Genomic DNA, 20,880 nt, shown 5'->3' on the forward strand with positions numbered 1-20,880 from the left:
GGATAATGAGGGAAGGCAGGTCTTTGCTAAATATGGAAAGATATTCTTAACACAAGTAAAGCATAAAATTATTTTTGAAGAAAACACCCTTCAGGAAAAGTGTTCAAGCAAAGGCTGCCAGATGTCATAGAGGAGATTTGTAGATTGGATAGGAAGTTGGGTCAACATCCTGTGAAAAGGGACATAAACATTCGACTTTCAGAAAGATAGAAAAAGAGAGGCAGGGTGGAGCTGTAATAGAAAAGCTGAATGAAGGAGAGACATTCCCTGCTGGATACATGTTAGTTAGTTAGTTAATTAGTTAGTTAGTTAGTTAGTTAGTTAGTTAGTTAGTAATTTGATTTTAGTAAGAAGGACTGTTAACTTTTGGCTTTTAGACCCAGAATTTAAACTTCTATTAAATGGCTGAAAAAAAAACCCACTTTCTCTAAGCTGGGCTTATGATTTCTCTGAGAACAAGTCACGTCTGTAGGCTCATAGAAGGAGCACTGTTTTATTTCTACTTCTAATCTGCAACCTAAAAACACACTTATTTCTCAAAAATCACTTAAAAGTATGTCAGGGGCAGGACTACATGCTAAAACAAAAAACTCAAAGTCAAGCCAAAATGTAACTTTCTTATGTGCAAGCATAGCAATGGGAGAAAAAGTAGTAATTGTTAGCTGAGTAAAAATGCAACCAGAATGCTGAGGAAAAGCAAAGAAAGAAGTATGCGTAAAATAAGCAGGTTGGGACCGATGAGCTCCCTTCAGCCTCAACATTCTTTTGAGTCTGTGTCAGAGGGTGTGTTTGAGCCTCTTCTCAAACCAGAGATGGATGTGGATTAGTGAGGAGAGGTAACAGAACAGTGGGAGCGGTAGGTGATGTGATGCTATGTGTGGTCTCCCAGCGTGCCTTCTACCCCACGTGGGATAGAGAGGTAACTGGTGGGTGTTCCTCTATTGTATCTTGCTGTGTTTTGTTGTGACAGGTCGCAATGTGCGATGGTTCTATTAGTATCCACACCCCCCACTGGACCATCGTCTCCATGGAGGCAGAGACTGTACCTCCTTCACTCACCATTTTCTCTCTCTGATGCACAGAACAGTGCTGAGCATATCATAGGCTCTCAGTAGATGTTTTTCAATGTGAGAATAAAGCTAAGGGGCTTTAAGAAAATAAAGCCAGTCATTAAAAATAACTTTCTCTATATGAAATACCTGGAGTAGTCAAATAGAGACAGGAAGTGGAAGGGGCTTGGGGACAGAGAATGGAGAAGTAGTGTTTAAAGGGTACAGAGTTTCACCTTGAAGGATGAAAAAGGCCTGGAGATGATGGGTGCTGCTGCTGGCACAATATTGTGAACGTACTTACTGCCATTTAACTCTACTCTTAAAAATGGGTACATCTAAATGTTATGTCTATTTTACCACAATAAAAAAATAAAATAAAAAGAACGGCTTTCCTGAGAAGGGAGAGGGATTGCTCTAGTAGAATCCAAGAGACGACCCAACAAGAGAACCTCTGATGTTTAGGAACTGTGTTCAGCTGAAGTGCAGACAGATAACCCAAAGCAGAATTGGCTGGTGAAAGGAGACTCCTCAGATTATGATGTGAAAAGACATTTATCCAGTCCAACCCTCCATTAGAGATGATAACTAGGCCTTTCTCTCTCCTGTTTTGCAAGGTCTATCACATTTCAGTCAGTTACAGGAGGTCAGTTTACCAGTTCCTCTGGCATGGGATAGAACTGTGCCTGGGGGAGACAGACAAATGGTTCCCAGTTCTGTAATGCCTGAGCCAGGGCCCTAAGCTCTAAATCACTGTAGCTTTTCTCACATTGTGTCTCTGACGCTGAGCCCAAGACCTGGAGAAAGAAGACTCAGTGACTAATGCAAAGCTTTGGCTTTTCTGTTTTGAAGGAACAGGCGCAGGCAGCAGCTATTTTGGCCACCAACGGAACAGGAGAGGGCCAGCCTCCTCAAGATCCTAAGCAGCTCTCCTCTGGCAGGGAGGGTGGAGCCCAAGGCCTGCTCCTGCCTGCGGACATGCTTTCAGGAGAAGAACATGAGTGTGTCTCACCTGATGACATCTCCTTGCCTCCACTCCCCGGGAGTCCTGATTCCCCCCTGGGCCCATTCGACATGGAAGTCGAGGAACATGCCAGCCCCTCCCTCAGGCTTCACATAAGCAGCTACAGGATGCAGACTGCGGCCAGCTGTCCAGAGGAAGCCCAGGAAACTGGCCTTCCACCACCTGCTGCTTTTGCTGATACTTGGGATGATAAGAGAGAAACATTTTCAAGTCATTTTGAGAAGCCTCGCCCCCAGTTCAAAGCTGAGCCCCCATTAACCTCTGGAGGACTGCTGGAAAAGAGTACTGCCATCAGCAAAATCAGTGCTAAACATCCCGAGAGCATGCCGAGTGAACTGCATGAGAGAGCTTTACAGCAGCACCTGCAGGCTCAGGAAAGTTTGCTAGAAACACAGGAGAAAATGCATGCTGATAATAATGTCACTAAAACCCAAGATAGGCTGCATGCTTCCCAGGATGCATTCTCGGGCCTGGGGTTTCAATTAGGCCCCAGCAGGGCCTATCAGAGGCAAATGGTTCCCCGAGAAGAGATTAAAAGTACGTCAGCAAAGAACAGTGTGGTCAGCCTAGCTGGCCAGGCACCTAATTTCTCCAGGCTCCTGTCTAACGTAACTGTCATGGAAGGTTCTCCAGTGACTTTGGAAGTCGAAGTAACAGGATTTCCAGAGCCTACACTGACATGGTGGGTAGCCTATAATGACAAGCCATAATCAGAACCAAGTTGAATCACTGGGCAAGTCATTCATGTGCACTAATGGAAGGGTCTAGGGATAGCCGACTGATTTCCCGCGACACTGCAACTCTGCATGGCTCAACCTTGCTTCAACCCCCCGGCTCTCATTTCAATAGCAGCATGGCTAATACCCTGAAGGAAAAAAAAATAACCATATGAAATAATAATTTAACAAACTCCAAAGGCAATGCAACTTACTTGTGCTGTTTTTTATTAGTTTAACATTCCACATTTCTAAAGATGATAGGTTGAAATTTTCCCCTAATTGTTTATTTTTACATAAGCATGAAATTTTCTTGGTTTAACATCTCTTATTCATTTAAAAAACATAAGGATTTGGGGTTTTCCCTTTTCTTTCATGTACCTATCTCTGCTTTTTTTCTCTTCCCAATAGTCACTCATGTCACTTTTGCAAAATTTGTTTCACTAAGATTTTTTTTATACCTTTCTTCAATGTGAGAGATGGAATAAAAATATTTCTTTCACAGTTACTCCCAGTGACAAATAACAAACCCATTTTTGAAAGGTGTTATAACTGACCTGTGAACAATATGATTTCACTATGGAGACATTCTTCTTAGACTATTTGTTTTATAAAAGTAAACTGCAGAATACAAGTTTTGATTCACATTCTGTTGTTGTAAAGGCAGTTTTAAGTTTCCCAATTCATGGATTAATTTAAAAAATTTTTCATCCTAAAGTAGATTTACTGGAGGGCAAAATTACAAATTTGTGGGAATGAGTTTATATTTCTGCACTAAGTAAAATAGCATTTCTTTATAGTAATGTTTTTGTAGATAATAAATTATCGGTTCCAGTTATTGTGTGTGCACACGGAAGGTACTTGAAGTGTGAATCAGTCACCTGAAGAATTTATGAGAAAGCACTGGTTTCTCTGATGAAAAGAAACTGCACTTCTGCTACAGTGCAGCCATTGATATGCCTGTTGATTTATTTTGTTGTTTTTACAATTGCATGTTTTTTACAGATCAGAATTTCATATTTATGAATTTAAAGGATATTTAATTCATCATTAAATATCAGTTTACCCTAAAGAAAAATGGTGTCTGAAGTGTTTCTTGTTTTTGTCCACATAATAAATAACTTGGTTAGAATATATTACTAAGGAACTATGGCAACTATAATACTGAAGAACTATAGTGAAGAAAAGTATCTTGCCCTCAGATTTGCAATTTTGCTCCATTAACAACTGACAAGATGTCATACATTGTTAGGACTTCAGAAAAATGACAAATGATTGCTTAAGCAATGGGAACAGAAAATAATTCAGGTTTGTCACGCTTCTTGTATAAAGAACATGGATATAGATAAATAAGAATCTAGAATAAACAAAATAAATTATTTGCTTTCTAAAAAGGTGCAGCCAAGCACTCATGTTTTCAGGAAGCTTTTAGAAATATCATTAACAATAATAATCCAAATGCATAAATGCCTTTTATAATTAGAAATCGTTTCCTTCTAATGAAATTAATTCATTAATGAAATGAATTCATTTCTGTAGGAAATGCTGTATTATAAGTACCTCCTTCTAAGACAGCATGTTGGCACTCGCATGTGGGTCTTACGGGATGAACATAGTGGGGCAGATGAGTGTCACCCAATGCAGCTTCCAGACTGCTGGTCCATAGCAGCTGGAAGAACGAGGGAGACCAAATAGGAGGGGGCCAGTTCCCATTGTAGATAATTGCCAGGAGCAAATGGGGCCCCAGTGTGACCAGATGGTCTGGTTTTTTGAGAGTAGCTGATATCTGAATTTTTATATGCAGCATTCCAATTGTTAAATGGTATCAAAAAATTGATTTTTAAAAAACATGGTCTGAGCCAATCAGGCATTTCTCTGCACACCAGCTGCCAACCTCTGCCCGGAGGATAAACAGCCCCGTTGGCATTTGTGGTAGCAGCAAAGTTCCTGCTCTCACTAGAGAATACTGCTGTGGTGATGGGCTGATGTGCAATGGTTTTTAGAAATTGGATATGATGTGAATAAACAATGATTCTGACTTTAAAAACTGACTCTCTACCTCAGGTACAAGAAGGGCCAGAAATTATCTGCAGATGGACACTTACAGGTTTTCCACAAGGAGACGCGACATTCGGTGTTCATTCCGAAGGTATGTGGGGCAGACGCAGGCCTCTATGTGGCTTGGGCCCAAAACTCCAGTGGCAGACTCTCTTCCAGTGTCATCCTCCATGTGACAGGTAACCGCAGGCCTCCAATCACAAGAATAAACTGGATAACGCTGTGTGTCATCTATGTGAGTGTATCGCTAATGTACTGGCTGCTCCTGCAGTAACTGTGCTTGGCACCCATGAACATCACTTTCACGAGCCCAAAGGACAATACAGTTGTTCATTTTCTTAGGTCTCCAACAAGGCAGCACATCCGACCAAGTATCCCTCCATTCTGACCATACTGCTTGTTTGGCTAGTACCACTGTTTGGTGAAAGTTTTCTTCAGTGCTTTAACCTATTTGAGGAGCTTGGTAAATTATTTGCTGTGGATAAGGATACATTTTTTGTATTCTACAAAGAGACGTGTTCAATATAAAACCCAGTAAAAGCACACTATGTTTATTCCCTCCTAATTTAGGAGCATGCATGCAGATGAAGGCTCACAGCATAAGGATGTGAGTCAAATTTCAAATCCAAACATTTGAAAATTTAATTTTAATTGTACTCATAAATATCTCTTTGTAGAATAACAGTAAAACTATTGAACTGACGTTCTAATTTTCTTTTGCACATTAGGTGTCCTTTAATTTTGCTTTTCATGTCTTGATCTCATTTATTGAAATATGTTCGATGTGGCTTTAATGGAGCCTCCATTCCTGAGTCTGAGGTTAATGCTGTAAATAACCACTCCTGTTGTTGATCTCAAGGGTTTGACACTGGAGAATAAAAGTGCCGACAACTTTAAGGGTAGTTTCAAACCTCTGTCAGCTATGCAGGTCACAGAGCAGGATGGGACACAGGCAGTGAGCACAGACCAACATTACTCCTGTCGTTCCCTCGGCATGTTGTGGGCAGCCATGTATACGATTGCAGCCAGTTCCTCCTGCTTCTAATCTTGGCTCTGCTGCTGACTATTTTTGCAGCCGATTGTAAGGCATATTAGTAGTGCCTCAGTTTCCCATTTGGAAAAATGGGTTCATCATCTACCTCTTGGACAATTGAGAGTTTTTATTTCGTGTCTTACAAAGATCTGGAAAATGAAAAGTGTGCAGTGAGGCTACAGATAATTGTATTGTTGAGTCTAGTTTGTCATCACGCTGCCTCCTGCCCACTATTTTTCTTTCAGATGTTGTTTCTTTAGAATATTTAATTAAAAAGATTTCTGTAGTATGTGATCTCTAATTAGTCCCATGTGAGAAAATTATGTTTTATGAATTGGAGCTTAAATTCCTCTCTAATTTCTTAAGACTACATCCTTCTTGGAGATTTGAAATTAAACCCAAGAGGGTGCATTTAGTATGATCTGAGTGGTGGGGGGAGTGACATCAGATGAATTCTATCCTTTATTGTAATTATCACTGCAGTTTTGAAGAATGTTCTATACCTTTCTGAAATATATTATTCAAAAAAGGGGATTATCTTTTTGGCTCCTTTAAAAAATAAGTGTGAATAAGAGATGCATTTGTTTTTAGATTTTAAACATAGTCTTGTCATACTAGCATAAAATCTTGAGTTGAAAGAATAATTCATTATAGTTTTTTGATGAAGGGCAGGAATTAATGATGTTGCTGTAAGACCGTCTACAAATAATAAAATATTTAAATATAATATATTCAGGTTGATATTAAAAGTTACTGAATGTTATATGAAGATGTGAAATGTATGGTTGAGTAAAAAGTTACACTTTTTGTGCTGTATATTTAGTTTAATTAAAATATTAAATCTCTTAATTTTCCTCCAATTTTTGACATAAGCCTATTATAAGCTTATAGATACAGCATCCCAGGGAATACATAGTCTCTTAACTTTCCTATCCTTTTGGTCAGGTTTCAAGTATTTTGCATATCTTGCCTAACTGCTATTCCCATGTTGAAGCTAAAAAGTAAAACCTATTCATGCCCTAAGAGGACAGGCAGAGCCAGGTAACAAATTCTTATCCCACCCTCTGTCTCTTTTCTTGTTGATATCATGGGGTCTCCTTACCAATGTTTTGTCAGCTTGGTTGAATTTGTGCTTTGGGGTAGTTAGGTCACAAGGACTTGCCCATTTGCTTCACTTGTCACATGCTAATTAATCCTTTGAGGAGCAGGGTGGGATATACATACATGAGGTCTGTCCAGAAAAAGTCCAGCCATTGTTAATATAACAAGAACAGTTTGTGTGATGCCGATGTAACCTGGCAGTCAGGGACAGTGGACTGGAATACACATACATGAACAATGACAACTTCACTGTACTAGTCAGTGGGGGCAGTAGATACCACTGAGTGAACATGTGTACTATGTGGCTATTGCATTCAAAATGATTGAGTGAGTAGAGCGATGAATCTGAATCAAATTTTGTGTTAAGCTTGAACATTCCTCCTTGGACACTATTTGGATGATTCAGAAGGCTGCAGCTATGGGCAACTGGTGATTGCCAACACACCTACCTGGTCATGCATCATGTCTCCTGCAGAGTATTTTTTGGCAAAACATTGAATTACCCAGGTGACTCAGCCCCATCCAGCCCAGATTTGGTGCCCTGTGATTTCGGGCTTTTCCCAAAACTGAAATCACCTTTGAAAGGGGAGCGATTTCAAACCATCGATAAGATTCAGGAAAATATGATGGGGCAGTTGATGGCATTTGGGAGAACTGTGTGAGATCCCAAGGTGCCTACTTTGATAGGGACTGAGGTGTCATTATCCTATGTACAATGTTTCTGGTATCTTTTTCAATAAATGTCTTTATTTTCCATATTATGCAGCTGGATACTTTCTGGACAGACCTCATATGTTCATAACACATGAACAAATAAGGCATATAAAGCCCCTGCTATATTTAATGTATTTATCAAATATAAGATTATATATATGATTATATATATATATATATACCATACATGTACATACATACATACATAGAGTTCAGATATTGGGAAAAAGCATTACACAGATATTCAAGATATATTTCAGATCGTTTTCTGTGTATCTTCCAGTGTCTATTTATGTAACTACCTACCTACCTACCTACCTACCTATTTTTCTGGACTATCAGTTGACTATCTAGTAATTCCCACTGCAGTAAAGAATAATTAGCTCTTGGTTATATTTGAATTTCAAAGACTTAAGTGTGATTTTCCTTTTTGCTAGGATTTCTGCCTTGATCAAAGAATTGTCCTTATGAAAGTATGAACTGAAATTATTGGTCAAAAAAGGAAAAACCTAGTAACTTCAAATGATTTGCTCTTAAGATATAATTATGATTTTTGCCCATTTCTAGAAAAAATTTTGGACATTAATATCAAAACACTTTTCAACAAGAAAATGAAAAGAAGGATTAAAGAGAATATGTACTTGACACCTTCAAGGGGTGCAGCACAAAATGCGTGTTAGCTTCCTACAAGGCAAATTCACTGAGTTTTCCAGTTCTGATTTTCTAATAAAAGGAAGTAGAAACATTTGGTGGTGAAGTTTTCCTCACACTGAATTCTGGAGAAATTTACCATATAAATCCTTTTTATTTGAATCTCTGCATGTTTTATAATATCTAAAATACTTGGGGAAAGAAGCAGGAAAAATTTGGTTATTTCATTCAACAATGTCTGCCATCACATATAGTCAAGGCACAGACTTAAAATAGATTACTGCAAGAGCCTTCTAGCTGCTTCATTTAAGTTTAAATTCCTTCAAGTAGTAAACAAGATCCTCTCATACTTGGCTTCCCCTTCCCAGGCTCTGTTCCATCCTTTCTGCCCTCTCCTCCCCTCCAAAGCCGAATGAACTTCAGGTTTTTACCCTATCGTGCTCTTTTTTCCCTTTAATGCTTCCTCCCCAGAACTCCCTTATTGTATTCTTACCCTATCTACATGTAGCTTAATGCCTGCTTAGCTTTCCAGTCCCATTTGAGACACTACTCCCCACCGGAAGCCCTCTGGCCCATCAAGGGGAGTGTAGGTGTCCCTGCCATGTGCACAGTCTGTGCCAGAGCTGCCTGTCTCTGTCCCATAATGCCCAGTGTGGGAACAGCTTATTGGAGCATCTGTGTCCTCTGGCAGCATCTTCATAGCCCTGTTCATCACCATAATCCCAGACATAATCCCGCTTAATATTGTATTTCTTGAATTGTTAGAAGTAAACAAAGATACTCTTAGCTTGTATTTTCTTTTTGTCTCTTGGTTTTTTGTTTTTGGAGAGAGGAGTTGGGGGAATGTAAAAAGAGAATGATGTATTTGTTACCTGATTGTTCTTCCTTATTATCAACATTACCCTGTCATTATCAGCTTCCAGCCACGAAATATGTATAAAACACTTACCTAACCTATAAAACTTAAGTGAGAACCCTCCAGATCCTCTGGACCAGCCCTCAATTGAAAATTTAAACTTAAAGATCCTGGTAGACTTAAACTTAAAGATACTGATACAATAAAACTGAGGAGAGAACAGGCAAAATCCAAGGCCACCGTCCCAAAGTGTAAAGCAGGTGACATCAGGTGTGAATCTCTTCAGGGGTCAGTGCAGAAGTGGTGTCTCCACTCTGTGGCTACATCCCAACTGCCCAAACCAGAACTTGCATACCTCTTTCGAACACCACACAGATTATCGATATTTTATTGTAGCTGGGCTCAGTACTCTGGTTGTGAACAGATCTTATTTGAAACCAACATTTCACTCAGATGTGTAAATATTTTTTTAAAAGGCCAAATCTAAGAGCTTAGATTATTTGAATTCCAACTGAAGGAAGAAAATAATAGGGCATTTGTTCCACTTTGTTTTTATTCGTGACCATTCCTTACCAGAAATTGCCATCTGAAGCTTTTCAACATTTCTGTTGTACCTACAGTGTTTTAAGTGTATCCATGAAATAAATTAGTTGAAACAAAATAAAATATTTCTTCCTAGCATGCTCTGCTGTTGTGCCTGTCAATATAAATGCCAAAGCCTGACAGACTGGTTTCCATTTATAATAAGCAGAATCCTGAGCTGCATCAGAGAGCCAAAAGATTTGCATTCACAAGATGAAAGTGTCCTGCTTAAAGCGACAATTCATTTTCTCTGCTCTCATCAAAAGATGAGATTCAACTGCTATCAGCTGTGTATAAGTTCAACTTCAAATGGGAAATGAGTCGCATAAAGCTACTAATCTGGCCTTTACCACCGTTCCTGGTGGGCTGAGAGTGTGTGCACCTCGTGAACCACCCAAGCTTCGGCAGTGGACAGTGGATCACACACCTCCAGACGGACAGTCTTTGATTCTTCAGCCGGGTAGCTGTTCCTTTCGTTCAATGGGTAGGCCTGCCTTTTTATAAAATAGGAGGATTTTTATTTTATTTCTTCCTTAAAGTAGGAGGACTTATTTTTCCTCCTTTTATAATGGAGGATTAAGAAAATCCTTTTTTTATATACCATAAAATTAACACCCCATCCTCTTCAAAACACAAGGGAACAGAAAGAATTACACAGACAAGAATATCTGAGTGCATTTGTTTCCACGTAGCACAATAAAAAATGGGTGAAAATGAAACATATTTTAACCAGAGGAATAGCTGGAAAACATCGATCCAACCTTTTTCTTTAAACCAGAACGATGATAGTTACATGATTTGAAGTTTTCATTCTGCATTCGTGTGGATTCCTGCTATGACTTTTTTTCTGTTTAGAACCCACTTAAATCAATATTTGTGAAATACAGCTTGGCTAACTAATGAAATAAACTTTTCCCTTCGTCACTCAACAACTGTTCTCTTCCAAGAACCTTATTGATTCGAACAAGTACAACATGGCACCTTTTATCTTACATTGTCATTAAAAATCATTTAATAAAATCTTTTCAAGGTAAGAATTCAAAAAATGAACTGCAGAGAAATACTTTACTCATGGCAAATGGTCTCTATCCCATGATAGTCTAGCGATGCCAAGAGCCCCCTTTGTATATAGTAAGTGTTTTGCCAACACAGACACACTGTTGACCAACAGAACAGTTGGAAACATGGACAAAGCGGGAATCCACTTACCTGGAAGAATTGGAAGGACTAAACTGCCCATCCTCTCCAGAGTCTTCTCCAGCAACCTTCACCACGTCACTGGGCTGCTTGTGATTGAAGCTAACACAGCTCCAGGGGATGCCTTTTCAAATGCATGTTTATTCATATCTATTACTTTTTTATATAACTTTTAAAAAGATTTTTATTTTATTTATTTTTAGAGAGGGAAGGGAGGGAGATAGAGAGAGAGAGAGAGAGAAACATCAATGTGCGGTTGCTGGGGGTTATGGCCTGCAACCCAGGCATGTACCCTGGCTGGGAATTGAACCTGCAACACTTCATATCTATTACTTTTAAGGGAGTAATAGTATTACTTATCAAAGTCTTGTCTGATTCTTATGAATAAATGGGATCTGTGGGAACCTGGAAGGTTTGGACTGTATGCTATGTTTCCCTAAGTGTTGGGAAATGTAGGCAGGAAGAGAAAAATAGCCAGACATCAAGGTGGGGAAACCAAGTGTCAGCTATGGACTTCACCTTCACTCTCAGTGTGAACTTCCTATGGATTCAGGAAACGCACCTGTGTGGGGAGTAAATGCAAATGTTTGAGGGGAGCTCCTGAGAGGAAGGTAGAGGCTGTAATAACAGGTGTCTGCATATTTTCATCCCCCAATTCGAGGATGGTACTGGGTGGCAGAGGGTATCTGGATGACACCTATACCCAGTGACTGGTGTTCTTACAAGAAGGTGTGATAGAGATGGAGACAGAGAGGAGACACACAGGAAAAGGCCGTATGGTGGTGGAAGCAGAGACTGGTGTCACACTGCTGCCGTGAGCCACAGGGCAGGAGAGACTACAAGCACAGCAACAAGAGGTGGTGGGAATTCACCCCTAGGGACTTCAGAGATTCTCATTCAGCATTGTGCTGGGAGTCTTCACTGGTGAGTAAGACAAGAAAAGGAAAGTCTCTGAGGTAGTCAGATTAAATTTACTCTGTACTTTAAATGGACTTTATCACTGAAAAGAAAACTAACTGATGCATCACAAAAGCCGAGTATTAAACTTGTGTTTCATCAAAGGCTTTGTAATATAAGCTTATAAACAATGGAGCACTGTTAAGACCCACCAATGCCTCCTTAATGGATATGCCAGCAAGGTACTCATTGTAGATATGTTCAAACCTATGTACATGTATTGTGTAATTGCACAAGTATTCATTTTCTATTACAATTAAAAATAGACCACACACGCCATGAAGAATGACTCAAGCTTCACAGGGTATCAGTGTGTGAGCCATGACCAGTCTAATGTGCTGGGGCTGATTTTCCTGGCATGACTCCCACTCTCTGTGCTCTGCCTCCAGCCCCCGTGGGCGCAAATTCAATCAGAGCGATGATGGCATCTCACAGAGAACCTCAGAATTTGAAAGATCTGTATAGTTTCTTTAAATTTGAGACGTCGTTGTTGGTTGGCTTAATGACAGTTCTGTAGCAAGCAAGTTACATGTCATCAATATCATTATCAATTAATAACAATTCAAGAGGTTTTGATCTTGGTGATACAAGTGTGTGTGTGTAAGAGTGTGTGTGTCAGTTGTACGTACCTACTAAGAATGAGTTCTCACCTATACGAGTAGGTAATGCATAGAATGCCCAGAGGATGTGTGATACTGTGATGTAATCAGGTTAGAAAAATACTTCATTTTAATGGTACCAATGCCATGAGCAGCTTGTGGCCAAGAGTTCATGAAGAAACAGGTTTTTCTCATTTTCACAGTCATATAATACAGATGTTTTTATGTGCCTGATATAAGAGAAAACAGCAAGAATCCAGTTTTTAAAATGTATATTTGAAAACCAGTATATTTCAAACAGGGTTTTCAAACAGCTGATAAAAAGGGGAAAATACTATCAGATAAACATGCATCAGCACACACATATATCATCTCCAAATATAAATCTACTTATATCCCTCATAAGGAGCAATCCAAGAGGAGTTATTTATAAATAGAACTTTGAGGTCACTTTTATGTAAATGTAATAATATTGTAAATCATGCTCGAGAAGAAGCTGTTGGTTTGTAATTCATTGTCTATTGTATTTGAATGTTTCATATAAAGTACTGAATGTAGGTTCTTAAAGACTGGCTTTTCTAGTTCACTTCTCAAGGTTATTAAAGTATGTATGGTTACTACAGGAATAAATGAGTGTGTTTTCATTTTTTTTATTTTTAATGATTTGTATATGCTGATAATGAAATGTGTATTATGTCTAATAAGTACCTGTAAACGGTAGAATTTACTTGCTTTTTATTTTTTTAGTTCTACTGGAAGTTCTTTAAAATGTAATTTAAGATTAAACTCCTGTAAAGGTAATAAATTTAATCTGACTACCTTATTCAACCTTTTGCAGATAGAAGATATTTATTCTTGTATGAATACTGACTGACAAAAATACTCTTAATAAATTCTCTAAATAAATTACTCCAGTTCAAGGGGAAAAATCATCATGGTAGTTAGTATTTGATAGAGAACATCTATTTCACATTGCATTGTGTAATGGAGATCTGTTTTATAACAGGACTGTAATCAAAGCAAACAAAGATAGTTTTCTAAGTTAAATGTGCTGATGTCTCACTGGGGTACTAACTACTGAATTTATTTCTCCTTTACTTTCTCATCATTTCATTCATTTTAATGGGAACATGTTTAGGAGCAATAAAATAATGAACACTTTCTTCTGTCTGGCACTACATATCTAACTGTACACTGCACAGATAATTTAACCCAATGGTCGTATTGAACATTTTCAGGTTCATGGAACTGCGCTGGAGAAGTTTACCGAAATGGAATTCTGTGTCAGACATAAACAGGAAATATTATCTAAGGCAGTGAGTAGGTAAGAGCTGATGAAGGCAAGAAGGCAAACAATGGCTGTACCGACATGAAGAAACGACAAATGGGTTGGGGGATGGGAACCATTATCAGTGCCGAAGAGAAAATGCAAACCCAGTTATGATGGTGTGTTCTTCTCTGTGGTGTTCATTTAAAAACAATAGTGTCCTCCTTTCTTTTTCCTGCTTCGGAATAAAAACATGCATACACATACAAATGCATACATATCCATATATATTGACAAACTTGCATATGAATGCACCCAACTGTGTCTATATCCATAATGGGTGTCCTCTGGACAATCTTATGAAGACTTGCTTTGGAAAGTCATCCCAGACATCCTTATCTGTCTCCATATGACCATTTGCACTTGAGACTCCTTAGGCTAGCTGCAGGGAAGTTTCCCCCAGTTTAGAATGCAGACACTGTCACAGAACACTCCCAGGGTTAGCCTGTTTGAGCCAACCTGCAAAGTTTTAAGTTGATAGAAAAAGGAACATCTCTTCATTGCATGTCCATGCTTGGCAGCCCCTGGCTTTCCTACCTGATTTTCTCTAGATGAAAAGTTACTATAAAGGAGGATGAAAATATTTTTCACACCTGCTATAGAACTATGCATCCTAAAAAATAAGTTGCTAAAGTCAGCTGCTTGGTTTTTTTGTCTGGTGTGTCTTTTACAGCCTTCCCACAGAGGATAGGAAGCATCTGCATCACCTACTAGCTTGTTGAAAATGAAGATTCTCAGATTCCACTCCAGACCTACTGACTCAAAGTCTGCATTTTAGCAATATTCTCAGGTCATGTTTATGCAAATTAAAGTTTGAGAAACATTGTTTTAGAGAATACCTTGGTTTTTAAAGTGTTCCAGGCTTTTGTGCAGTAATTTCATATTGGTGACATCTGTGCTCCAATTTGTATGACTCAAAATGCAAGAATTCACCTTGGCTGGTGTGGCTCAGTAGATTGAGTGCCAGCCTGCAAATCAAAAGGTCACTGGTTCCGTTCCCAGTCAGGGAACATGCCTGGGTTTCAGGCCAGGTTCCCAGTAGGGGGCGCTTGAGAGGCATCCATGCACTGATGTTCTCTCTCTTTCTCCTTCCCTTCCCCTCTCTCTAAAAATAAATAAATCATTTTAAAAATGCATAAATCATTTTAAAAATGCAATAATTCAACATAGTAACATTGAGATAGATTGAAAAATTTCTATAGTAGAAACAGTAAAAGAAGTTAGCATAGTATAGACCACTCTGAAATTCTGTAGAGTCCAGTTTGGACATGAATTCAGCTTCAGACATCATATGTTTAATCAGATAGTTTTAACAGTGTGTGGTGATTAGGCAATGCCACCAAGAATTTTCCAAAATAGGTACCAGGGAAAATGATAAACTTCTATGTTCCAAACTCACAGTGCTGCCCAACTAAGAAGCATCTTCTTAGGGTTATAGCAGATCAGGCAGATTATAATGGCTAGAAGGCTAGTCTGTTTGAAAAGATGCCAAAGATTTACTCAGAATGGGAAAGGTATTCTGTGCATTTACAACTCCTTTGGGGGCAATATCACAAACCACTTGCAGTTACACTCATAGTTATTTGCTCCTCCAATGAGTATAGATAGCCAACAAGTCAATGTCAATGTTAAATGCCCTTTGGCATTTAACAATGGTATATTGTTCCCAGGTATATGAGTTCCCAGAACAAACTATTTCAAGTGATCTAAAAATTTGAACTATATGTGCTTACTTAAACATTTTTAGTAAAAGAAACTAAGTTTTAGAAGATTATTAATGTCTACTGCTGCCATTTCTGTAGGTAGAGATTGCCAAGGAAACTTTGCAGGTCATGCTATTATCATTAAAGAATATATTTTTTACTCCATATATACTACCAAGTTTATTTGGCTATTTTCATGCATCGACATATTTAAAATGGCTATCATTGATATTTAAATTATATAACATTGACCCTATATATTATTAGGAATAAATTATAACCAAGGTTCACTTTCATTTTAATTTTTTAAAATTTTTATTTATTGCCTTGAGATAAAGGGGTTAATGTGTATGTGTGTGTGTGTTTGTGTGTGTGTGAGATCAATCTGTCGTTCCACTTATTTTATATATTCATTGGTTGATTTTTGTATGTGCCCTGACCAGGGATCGAACCCACAACGTTGACATATTGGGATGATGCTCTAACCACCTGAGCTACCTGGTCAAGACCTCCTTGTAATTTTTTTAATGATGTTATGACTTTACATGTCTAATTTAGAATTACCACTTGGAGATAAAATAGGTGAAATAAAACTCAGCCCCTCTACTGATATTGTTCTGAGAAACTAGAGGATTCTGAATCCTTGTAAAATTGGGTAAACACAGTGGGATGCTGATTTTATAAAATACATCATGCATTTGAACCTGTTTTAATCTTGCATTCATATGGAAATGAGCATTTGTTTTAAATATATTGGCTGTTCTGTATCACTCCTCTTTTTTTTATATTGTTGTTACAGTAGCAGAAAGAAGGAGCTCCTACCCTTTGCAACAGCACTAGAACACAGTTCATAATTTTCCTCTGAACTAAACTGTATTGCTTCTCTTGAGTGTTACTATCTTGAAAAGCTAAAAACCTAGATTCTAATTCTGGCTCTGATACAGAAGAGCTCTAAGGATTTAGGCAATTAAAATCTCTGACCCTCATGTTCCTTGCCTATGAATGAAGGTATAAATTAAAACACCTATAAAAGTACTTCCAGCTCTCACTGATCGCTGAGGGATATTAACTACCCAAGAGCCTTCTTGGTTTTCGCATTGCAGTAGGCAGATGATATTACCAAGAACTTAATATTTGGGGACCAGATGATCAAGGGGACTGCCAAGTTTTAGAGTAAAATTTAAAGAAAATTTCCTGGGAATCAGAAGACAGATAAAAACTTTCTTTGCTGGTAATAGTACACTCCTTATTCTCTTTATTCAACAGAGAAGAAAAGAAAAATATAACTGTAGGTCTCCAAATAGAGTCATCTAAAAGCCTGGTATACCCAAACACAGTCAGGCTCTTATTTAACCCCCCAATGCTCAAAGCTTATAGTTCTTTAATGCAGAAATGCTTTTGGCAGTCTATGTCTGACTCAGTTGAGTGATAAAATACCTAAGATTACAGCACCTTGTAACTGATGAAAAATTAACCCTGTTAGAAGAAAGCTGGCATCTATAGATCTTGTCGTTCTCTAGAGAAATGCATCCCTGGCTGAACATTCCCTTTGCATAGAGTAAGTGTAAAAATGCATAGTGGTATGATAGAACATAAGTCATTTCGACAGGTTCAGCAGGTGGAATCTTGAAGACTTCATGGTCAGGGAACCATAAGGGACTGTAGCAGTCTAACCAGGGACATTAACTCATCCACCCACACAACACCTGCCTTAAAGAACAGCTCAGTACAAGCTTCAGGCAATTTAAAAATTTTTGCCTTTATTATATTGAAATAAAGTCAAATTATTTCTCTATGATGATCCTTTTTTTGAGATAAATTTTTATACATTTCTAAAGCTTTCTTCTAGATGATTCATACAAATTAATGTCTTTTAAAAAATATATTCTTTGATTTCACTTTGATCTACCTTAACACTCATGCTAAGGGAGAAATAACCATGTTTAAGTAACTTTTTAAAGTGATATTTATTGCTTCCAGTGTAATTACAAATAGAACACAGTTTGTAATTTTCTTCTGAATTAAACTTAAACCTGAATAAAAATATTTTATTGCCCCACATATTGAGAGATCACTTTCCTTGTTTTAAACATGCTCATAGGAAGAGATTGTATGTTTAATTAAGAATGCATTCTAAAAGGAAAATCTGATTTTGTGAAACTGTAAATTCTGCTTTTCGTAGTGAAGATATTCCTGAAAGAGAAATTATCTGAGCCTGTCTGAGTGGCCACCACCCTGCCCCCATCCTAAACACACACACACACGTGCACACACGCACATCCATTCTCTATAGTGTGACCAAACCAAGGAAAATGAGAAGCAAGAACATAGTTATACAAGTCAGGGCCAAGTAAGAAGAGTAAAAATAGTATCTTAAGCTTTCAGAACCATCAGTTTTCAAAGTGAGCCAGAGGGCAGAGCAGCAGCTCTATCTTCAAACAAAAATAACTGCATCTTTCTAATCAGCTATCCTGAGATAGAACATAAATTGCACTAAATCATGCCCCAATGTTCTATTACGTATCAGATAAACAAGGGGAAGTATTGTGGATGTGGTTTGCTTGGTGAATGTACCTTTGCACATGTTTACATGTGCAATAAATACTCGCCATACATTCCAGTTTTGTTCTCTAATGTAATGGCATGTTTTTTTTAAATATGCCGTTTGTATATATATATTGAAAATAATCTATATGGAAACTGAGTTTTGCTCAGGTTTTGAGAAGAACATTCCTAGATTACCTGCATATAGTACTTACTAAAGTTATTTAAAGATGAGAAAAGTATAGTTTTTATGGTGTGTTCCTCTAAAGCAGTTTTCAATCTTAGCACTATTAGTACTGGGGCCAGATAAATCTTTATTGTGGGGTGCTGTCCTGTGCGATGTAGGATGTTTAGCCACATGCCTGGCCTTCACCCACTAGACATTATTAGCACCCTACCCTCAGCTGTGATGACCAAAAATGTCTCCAGACGTTGCCAAACATCCCTTGGCAAAAAATCATCCCTGGTTGAGAATCACTGCTCTAAAGGTCAAGTTAGCACAGGCTTGTTCACAAATGCTGGTGTTTTGTTGGACAAAATTTAGAAAATAAAATCCAGCAATTAATGTGGCCTTTACAAAGCAATTTTACTGGTTTTTCATTATTTAACCTCTCTTTTACCAGTTGGTTTTATTCTTAAGTGAATCGCTTCTATCCTGGATAGATTACCAAACAGTTTTAGTTGAATAGCATAACAATAATGATGATGTGCAATGAAATATATCAAATAGAAGCCCACAAAATTCATCAAATTAGAGTATACATTCTCCCGAATTTTGGAAAAAATTGTGGAGGATATCATTTTTTGGTAAAGAGACTAGCTATATTTGTAATCAAAGGCTACATGCATAGTTCTAAATGCCATCCTTACCGATTCTGTTTAAATCCATCACTATAGTGCAGCCTCCAAGAATGTGGCTTTTTATGCTGGAAATCCTCATGCTGTCCAGTCCTCTCCTCAGAGCATGGTGTAATTTGATAGTTTAAGAACAACTAGAACAGGAACAGAACCACAGAAATGGAGATCACATGGAGGGTTAGCAACAGGGGAGTGGGAGGAGGAGAGAGTGGGAAAAGGTACGGGGAATAAGTAGCATAGATGGTAGGTGGAAAATAGACAGGGGGAGGGCAAGAATAGTATAGGAAATGTAGAAGCTAAAGAACTTATGACACATAGACATGAACTAAAGGGGGGGAATGTGGGTGGGAGAGGGTGTGCAGGGTGGAGGGGAGTGAAGGGGGGAAATGGGACAACTGTAATGGATCAATAAAATATATTAAAAAAAAAGAACAAGTTCCTTCTCCAGCCTGATCCTTCTTTCCCCCTTATATGTGAGGAAAGTAGAATTTAACAAGGTGCCTATATTCAGAAGTCTTGAGATAAAGTCACCTTTTTAGGTTTATTTTTACTTTTGCTTTTCCTTTTTTTTTAGTCAAGAAAACTATTGGTGGTTGCTAGATGTTAAAGGATAGTGATATTGCAATAAAAGTGGATAATTTTTAAAAAATATTTCTGAAAATGAACACATTTAAATATCCTATATGTGTGGCTTATATCAGCAATTTCAAGTATCTTTTTCTTTTTTCATACCAGGCAAAATATCAACATTCTCAGAAAGTGTTGGACCTGCCCACCTCCAGGAAGGGGATTTGACTCCAAATTGTCTGGGGTGCAGAAGGCTGGGACCACTTGTTGCTGGTTCAAAGAGAAATTCCAAGTGGCACTTGGAGATGTTAAAGCACATCATATGTTTTTTATTTTCAGAAGAATGTATTGTTTTTCTTAACTCTCTTGTATTTCCTAAGTGTCTTCTGGAGGTAATCATATTTTTAAGTAAAGATCTTCAAATGTGGAACTGTCCATAGCCCATAGGGATATTGTATACTTTGTGATTCTTTTAACTTTCAAAGCTATCACATCAAAATAATAACTATATTAGACATTTGTAGTCCACAGGCAGAGCACTCATGAGGAACCCAAAGTTCTCATTTTGGATATTTCTTAGGCCAGCTTTTAATCTCATGTCAGGTAGCTACTATAGGAAAACCATCCATTTATCTAGAGAGCCTGACCCACCAACCAGGACTCACATCCAAGGTTGTTGGTTTCTTTTTCACCTCATTCTCTCCTTGTTGTGGCATACACTCTATACCAATGTACTCACTTTATTCTGGTCAAAAATGGCTGGGAATACACACCTATGTAAAAGGCTAAACTGAAAACACTGACAATACCAAATGCTGACGAAGATGTGGAACAACAGGAACACTCACTCACTGCTGTGGGAATGCAAAGTAATACAACTACTTTGGAAACCAGTTTGTTGGTTCCTTACAAAACTAAACATACAGTCCAATCATAAACACTCCTTACCCAAAATGCCCAAAGAAGATGAAAGCATATCTACATAGAAATCTTCTAGCAAGTATTTATAGTGGTTAAACCCAAGCTGTCCGTCAGTTGGTGAATGGATAAACAAACCGAGGAACATCCAGACAATGATATATTTTCAGTAAAAAAAAAAAACAGATTTGAGACACACAAAGGCACACAGAAAATAAATGCATGTTACTAAGTCGACAAAGCCAATCTTTGTAGGACTCCAACTATATGACATTCTGGAAAAGGCAAAAGTATGGAAATTTTAAAAAAATAGTGGTTGCCAGTAGTTTGGGGGAAGGGAGGAAGGGGTGACTGGGTGGAACATGGGGTTTTTAGGGCAGTGAAACTGTTGTGGACTCTGTAATGGTGGATACATGTCATCACACA

At 38.1% G+C, this 20,880-nt stretch overlaps 1 protein-coding gene across 6 annotated transcripts in view; it reads left to right on the top strand.

Annotated features, from left to right (window-relative positions):
• Positions 1-20,654, top strand: part of CCDC141 (coiled-coil domain containing 141) — a 175,935-nt gene extending 155,281 nt beyond the window's left edge. For 2 of the 6 annotated variants that reach the window (XM_045851162.1, XM_045851466.1), the window contains 4 exons: positions 1,902-2,755; positions 4,854-4,938; positions 13,776-13,861; positions 19,705-20,654. In XM_045851162.1, the coding sequence (XP_045707118.1) occupies positions 1,902-2,755; positions 4,854-4,938; positions 13,776-13,861; positions 19,705-19,897 (1,218 nt within the window). In that variant the 3' untranslated portion in view covers positions 19,898-20,654. Of the gene's footprint in view, positions 1-1,901; positions 2,756-4,853; positions 6,795-6,825; positions 7,131-13,775; positions 13,862-19,704 lie in introns of those variants that run through there. The other 4 variants (XM_045851134.1, XM_045851306.1, XM_045851386.1 and 1 more) reach the window with 4 other exon arrangements.
• The last annotated feature ends 226 nt before the right edge of the window (positions 20,655-20,880 follow it).

Source organism: Phyllostomus hastatus, unplaced genomic scaffold (genome assembly GCF_019186645.2).
Source record: "Phyllostomus hastatus isolate PE091 unplaced genomic scaffold, TTU_PhHast_1.1 phas_contig_1, whole genome shotgun sequence".
Classification (NCBI taxonomy): domain Eukaryota; kingdom Metazoa; phylum Chordata; class Mammalia; order Chiroptera; family Phyllostomidae; genus Phyllostomus; species Phyllostomus hastatus.